Source organism: Eurypyga helias, unplaced genomic scaffold, assembly GCF_000690775.1.
Source record: "Eurypyga helias isolate BGI_N326 unplaced genomic scaffold, ASM69077v1 scaffold11110, whole genome shotgun sequence".
NCBI lineage: Eukaryota > Metazoa > Chordata > Aves > Eurypygiformes > Eurypygidae > Eurypyga > Eurypyga helias.
In genome coordinates this window covers 24,677-32,138 of record NW_010226322.1, presented here as the reverse complement: position 1 = coordinate 32,138, position 7,462 = coordinate 24,677, and the positions used below count along the sequence as shown (strand labels likewise).

Genomic DNA, 7,462 nt, shown 5'->3' with positions numbered 1-7,462 from the left:
CTTTCCCAAACTTGAAGAAAGCAAACACTGGCAGGGTTCTGAACTCTGGGCAAGAGCAGTCAGTAGCTGGAGCTGCATACTTCTCTGCTCAGCTGGTAGAGGACACAGAATTTGTGACCCCAGTTTCAGAACTAGCACAAAAATAATTAACTAACACTAAACTTACTGCATCTGTTTTTGAAAAACACTGGGTTTAGAAGCTTGCTGATAAGGAAATTTTTTGCATATGAACTCAAAGAATAGAAATCTAAATCTCTGTTACTTTCAACTTCAGTTTAAAAATATGTTTCCAGTCTTCAAAGCTTACATTATCTTCCAAACCACAAACCAACATGATGCTGCCTTCTGGATTTTGTAGACAATTTCAGTGTCAGAATCACAGAATGGTTTGGGTTGGAAGGGACCTTAAAGATCATCCAGTTACAACCCCCCTGCCATGGGCAGGGACACCTTCCACTAGACCAGGTTGCTCCAAGCCTCATCCAGCCTGGCCTTGGACACTTCCAGGGGGATGGGGCATCCACAGCTTCTCTGGGCAACCTGTTCCAGTGCCTCACCACCCTCTCCGGGAAGAATTTCTTCCTGATATCCCATCTAAACCTCCCCGCTTTCAATTTAAACCAGTGTCTTCCAGTGTTGCATTTTTCCATGACTCGAGTGGGTTTCTACCTCGGCAACTTAGCTTGGACCAGGAGGATGCTCTGGAAGCAAATCTCCCAATCATTCATTCTTCCTGTGCTTTGGTCTGCACAGTAGAGCAGAGTGGATTTATTTTGGATAAGACTACAGTATAAGAGGTACAAGGAGCACTACCGGACTAGTCTGAATATAAACCACGAAAACTGTACAGATGTTTGGTCACAAGCACCAATACTGCCCTTCACACTGCTGTTTACTATGCTGTTTTCTACCATATCTCATGACTGTTATTCCAAAATTTGTGGCCAACCTGAATCCTGAGAAGGCATGTATGGCTGTACCTAAACTTGCCATTTAAAACCGGACTGGCTCAAGCACTGTATGAAATACCTACAAACAAACTGATGAATATTTATAAGAGACCCATTCTAGCTGTAACGGAGACACGAGATGCTCTGCAGCAGCTGTCCTGGGCTAACACTCTGTTCCACTTACTGTGAGAAAACGGTTAGTGTTATTCTGCTGATAATTAGGACAGCAATGAGGAGCGGGGGAGATGAACTGTGAAGGGTGACTGGTAATGATTTCCCACACTACAACACACAGATTCCCTGAGTGCATCCCAGGACACCATCATATTTGTCTAGGTAGCGATTTTAACATCCAGGGAAGAAAAATAAAGACAACTACAAACCCAATTTCTCCATTTTAAAAAGAAGGGTAGAAATATAAACCTCTGTAGCAACCTCAAACCTATGCAGATCTTTCTCACAGTCAGAGATCTGTGCTAGTAGCTTCAGGTTTAGAAATACACTTCAAGCTACTATGGAAGAAGCAGCACTTCACAGAGCTGTAGTGTGTTATTTGGCCAGCATCATATAAATAGTGGAAAGGAGGGACCAGAAATAAGACTTTTACTAAGGTGAGACAGATGTTTGCCTCACTTTATATTAGCCTCTAGACAGCAGCAACAGCATTAGACTCCAGTGAGTCTTTTTGCCCCAAAACAGACACTTCTCAAAGTTCCATGTCTATTCGGGATCGAATTAATATTAATGAAAAGAAGAACTTATTTCTATACTTCTCAACTGTCTGAAACTTCAATTGTACCACAAACCTCTCTTCCACTCCTCATTACCTTCCAATATTAGCCGTCTTCATGAGTTATCTCTGAAAATAGCAACACCTAAAATATAGGCGTGGCAACCACATGAAGCATTCTTCTGCTCTGTAATTTACTTTCCTCAGCAGTATTTTACCTTCTTTTACTGTGCTGCAATATATATATTATATTCAGAGGCTGAGAAGACAGCTAAGCACTTCAGACTCTGCTGTTGGGAAATACGAAGAATAAAAATACACAAGAAAATCAGCTGTTGCATCCAGGTACAACCAGTGGCAATTTCTACATAGTTACCTTTAAAAGCACTTCAACCTGTTAGCCTCAAATAACCACCAGAAAATGCCGACTAATATTAGTTGTGGTTTTACTTGGCAAGCATTCACCCCCTGAAACCAAAACTTTTTAAATGCTGTTGCAGCACTTCAGACAAATTTACCTCTGAAACCTGACCTACAGTAATTGCACATGCAGTCACGTTAATCATATTAATATTTTAAGTTAATTAACTACAACAGACAGGAGGAATGAAAAGTAGAACAGAAGTCTATTTCTTCAGAATATAATAATTTCCATGGGAAGTAATCACAGTGAGCTCAACTTCCTTCTAGTACACTATGAAACAGACATGCTAAAGGACATTTTAAACTCCTCTTTTGAAACAGTGTGAAAAATGTTTGTAGAACAGGTGCTCGCAAATTGCTATTTATTTCCTATATTTAACCTGGGAGTGCTTCCCAGCTGTGTTGGAACTACTTTTCTGTGTAACTGTTGCAGTCTACACCACTCTTACAACTCTAACAGTAAGTTCTCACAGGGTTTTTGCTAGCTTGGTTGTTTTAGGGGTCAGCTGGTTTGGGATTTTTCTGGCTGTTATCAGAGTTATCAGTGTGGTTTGTTTTGTTTTGTTTTAAATTGGCTTTCCTGCATGGACTTTAAACATCTCGAATCCTGTGTTCAGTTTTGGGCCCCTCACTACAAGACAGACACTGAGGGGCTGGAGCGTGTCCAGAGAAGGGAACGGAGCTGGGGAAGGGTCTGGAGCACAAGTCCTGTGAGGAGTGGCTGCGGGAGCTGGGGGTGTTCAGCCTGGAGAAGAGGAGGCTGAGGGGAGACCTTATCGCCCCCTACAACTACCTGACAGGAGATTGTAGGGAGGTGGGTGTCAGTGTCTTCTTCCAAGTAACAAGCGATAACACAAGAGGAAATGGCATGAAGTTGCTCCAGGAGACGTTTAGGTTGAGGTTAAACAGTTGGACTTGATGATCTTCAAGGCCTTTTGCAACCTAAACTATTTTATGATCACATGAAAGTTGAAATTACAGATTTTGTTAATTATAAACAGTAATCTGTGACTTTTTCCTCAGCAGCACAGAAATATTAAGACACTTTTCTCATTAAATAATAGTTTTCTAATGTAGGCCAAAGATTCTACCTGCCTAATGAGATAGCAAAAAAAAAAAAGATTTCCAAAATGCACTTAAAGAATGTTTCCTACCACAAGGAAAAGAATTTATTTCAAGCAAGTTTCTGAAATGAAGGAATTTGCTCAGTTAAAACACATTCCAAAGTTTAATCCAGACTGCAAGAGAAAAATAATCTGTCAAAAAGCACTTCTGGGGTTAAATTTTTCAATCACTTTTTCTTGTTTAAATGTTAACTGCTGGGTAGAAGAGGTTACAGGGCTCTTGTCTCTCATCCCTGATCAAAGTTGTCATGCTGTCCTAGTAAAGAAATTTTAAATTTTGTAGCAAGTGCACTTTCCTTTCAGGAAAGTTATTAAAAAAAAAAAAAAGGAAAAAAAAAAGCACGCAATAGCCTCATCAGCTTTATCCAATAAACTTAAAGTTGATATAATTGAACTCATCATCTTGATAAACATCTGGGCATTCACCTTAACCTTCTGAGAAGCCTGGTGAATGGAAAAAGTGGGACACAAATTAAGGTGACCTAGAAATCTCCAGGACTGTTCCCAGGAATTTTCCTAGGAAACTAGGACTTCTACTTCTGGTCCAATGACAGCAAATCATCTCATCTGCCCTTTAATTTTACCACAGGGTCACCTTCCATCTCTCTTGTAACTACTGCTTACACACAGCTACAATTACCTCTATTTTATCTGGAGAAATCCAGTCAGTTGTTCACGATTGAATAATTTCTATAACAATGCTTACCCTGATCTCTGATCGATCAGTCCCTCAAGATTTTGCTCATTTACACTGATTAGAAAGGTCAGATTCTGTAAACAAATTAAGTATGTGCAAGTCATAAGATCTGGGATACTTGATAAAAATTACAGCTTCAGTGTTAATTTGTTTCAGACACCTCAGTTTCCATATTAAACACAAAAGGAGCCAAGTGCCCTGAAAAAGACACATGCTTTGTTTCTCTTTTGCAATGGAACCGTAATATATAGCACCGTCTGGTACCTTGTGGAATAACTGGATTATTTTAAGTTTAATTCAATTTGAACATAAAGACTTACTCTGCCCACAGGGCTCATCGGATGAGCAGCATAATCTGATGACAGATTATAGTTAGTTGCTTCACATAGCATGCTTACTGGTCGCTCCTTCTTTTCTTCAGATGTCATTGCTGCAGCAGTCCTGGAAACAGAATACGTAATAGCACGAGAACATGCTGTGTGTGCAGAGTGCTATTAAAAAGCACCCCTAGATGTAGCCTACCAAATACAGCCTGTGTCCTACTTTTCCAATATGAAATCAATTCACACTTCAGTGTAAAGTTACTTGCACTGTGCTTTAAACTTAAATCTAAACTTAAATCTATTATAGATGAATTTTAAGATGTTCTAAAATAGGATTTCCCTATTAGCTTAAGATATTGGTGGGAGGGAAAAAGCTAGGTATGAACGTGAGATGGGCATGGGAAGAAAGGCTCTCCAAAAACCCCATGTGGCTTTGTCCCATTTCAGCGAGAACATGCACGTTTGTGCAATTTCACATATTGCAGTCCTGACAGTTTTCACTCCAGCCACTGTATAATGTGTTGCAGCAATGGTGGTGAGCAGGACACCCAAGATCCCCAACCACATACAAAATCTTGAGGTCAAGTATGACTTTGTCATACTTTCGTGTATTCTACAGAACTAATGCAAAGATAGCAAAACCAAGCTGTTACCCAGTGATTCAGAAAAAACATCTCAACTGCCCGAGAAAATAACCAATTGAGGAGAAACCACCAGGCAAAACATGACTGATTAAAGGCATGTGATTGTCCCTAACTGCTTAAAAACTTATTCCTTTTTGGAAGTTTATTGGATTAGTATATAATATATAGGTTACTTGCTAACACTACAGAATAAACAGACAAGTGGAAATTCACACAGTGCATAAGCGCTATGCATTTCTATCATATAACTAATCTGGGCTATGGTTTTTATCTTAAAAATTAGTATTTAATATTACTTTCAAATAATTTAAGCAAATTAAACACTAAATATGCATTTCTGACGTGGAAAAAATAAATTAAATATTGCAATCAGCAAACACCGAATCTTACTTGGATATTAACAAGTTTTAAAACATGTATTTTACAGACTGAAACAGATGTCACTTACTGTTCATTCACAACAAAAATACAGTTGTCCTGTGATGGCTGTCCTGTCACTGGATGTTTGCAGGTTACTTTTCGTTCATTATGACTGCGGAAGAGAGATAAGGAAAATATTAGGCAATAAATCTTTATTTTTTTTCTAACAAGTATATGAATCCAGTATATCAAGTATATCAGCCAAGTGAAAATGACTATCAATATTTCTTTATGACATATATATACACACACACACATATACAAGCTAACAAAAGGAACATGAGTATTAAAGAATTTTGAGTACTCTGGAAATAGAAAACATTTGGACTGGGTTGGTAATGGTTTTGCGTTTAAAAACTAGAGCAGCAAGAGTGTTACTGGTTCAAATATGATCACTGATAACTGACTGTAACGTGTTTAGATTGAAAACTGATAGATTTAGATTAGATATCAGGAAGAAGTTCTTCCCGGAGAGGGTGGTGAGGCACTGGGACAGGTTGCCCAGAGAAGCTGTGGATGCCCCATCCCTGGAAGTGTCCAAGGCCAGGCTGGATGAGGCTGGGAGCAACCTGGTCTAGTGGAAGGTGTCCCTGCCCATGGCAGGGGGGGTGTAACTGGATGATCTTTAAGGTCCCTTCCCGTCCAAACCATTCTGTGTTTCTATGATTTAAATATTTAAGTCTTTATTTATCATAAACCAGCTTCCACTCACACCTGGGAGCATGGAGCTGCCAGCTGGCACAGCAGCAAGACTATGCAACTATGAGAAGCGAGGGTGGCTGAACTGCAATCACTCCCTCTGAACCCTCTGGCCCCAAAATGTAGGAAGAAAGTGGGAAAGGTGCACTGGCAAAATTTAAACCTGGTTCGGCAATTAAAAAAACAACCATACAAGCAAAAATCAGACTAAGAAAAGGCAATGAATATGTAATGCAAATGTGTTATTTGGATATAACCAAAATGCTTCAAAACAAACTCATCTTTTCCATTTATAACACTTCAAATAATACTTATAACAGCAACAACAACGAAAAACGCAAATCATGAAGGAAGTACTTCCATTTGACAGTATTTACTTTTGCACACAATATGTGAGGACACCCTTTTTTGTGTAAGGTATCGTATGTAACACTATGCCTTCCTTATCACAAGTTCAGCCCTGGAAAATATTCTTGGGCAGAAAACAAACCTGGACGAAAAAAATGTGCTTTAGTTGCAAGACAACAGAAGAGGTGCAGAACAAAAGCTTTGAAAGGTACTTTATCCTTAACACCTACTTCTTTTACTGCCTATTCATTTAACCTTTTTAACTTTCCAAGCTATGAAGCAAAGCTCACACTGCAAGCGTTAACGCTCTCTACCCTTCCTGGCTTCCCAAAACAACCTAGACTTAACAGGACTATCTTAACATTCCCCAGGTTTCTTGAAAATTCCTGTGGATCAATAGCATTTTGCAATTATGGAGCATTACTAATTAAAAGTTGTCTCCAAACACAAGCCTAATAAAATATTCACATTACTTTCACGGTCAGTGGATAGTTGGATAAATTTGCACAAACCTAAAGCTTAAGATTAGAAAGATAGCCCAATTCTCTGAATTTACTGGGATTTTAACCACCTCCTAATACCTAAATGGACAGATGTGTTATGGAGCTTAACAAACAAGAGCAAATGCTGCTACTTTATCTTTATGCTAAATTCAGCGGAATTCTAAGTTTAGCTTCAAAAGACGTTTCTGTCGCAGCTACGCATCCATTACAATGAGGGGACAGAGAAGAGATGACCCGAGTAGTCTGTGTCATCCCCATTTGCCATGGTCCTACAATGCCTTTCAAGTTACAACAGCCAAGACTGAAGAGAATTAAAATTCAAAACATTCCTGAGGAAGCATCCTTTTATTTTCTTTCCCCAAGCCCCCCAACCCCCACCCAGCCCTTGGTGATTCCTCCTCTTCATTTCCAAATATTTTTTTTTTCTTTTCTCTCTGACATTTGAGAAACTCACACCAAACTGAAAAATAAAAAAATTATGGAGATGAGCTGGCACTCCTCAAGCTTTGCCAAAATGTTGCCTTCTTGTTCGTGTTAAACCTTGACAGCTGGCTATCAGCTGACATCTAGAAATGCAGAAATAAATGGATCAGGACTTCTG

The 7,462-nt window shown here is 39.2% G+C and overlaps 1 protein-coding gene across 1 annotated transcript in view; it reads right to left on the bottom strand.

The window, feature by feature from the left end:
• The window catches only part of PLEKHA5 (pleckstrin homology domain containing, family A member 5), a 66,844-nt gene extending 61,428 nt beyond the window's left edge, over positions 1-5,416 (bottom strand). Inside the window, exons 1-2 of the mRNA XM_010152668.1 lie at positions 5,340-5,416; positions 4,245-4,365 (exon numbers count right to left, since the gene is read on the bottom strand). Of these exons, the coding sequence (XP_010150970.1) occupies positions 4,245-4,352 (108 nt within the window). The 5' untranslated portion in view covers positions 4,353-4,365; positions 5,340-5,416. The remainder of the gene's footprint in view (positions 1-4,244; positions 4,366-5,339) is intronic.
• Between the last annotated feature and the right edge of the window lie 2,046 nt (positions 5,417-7,462).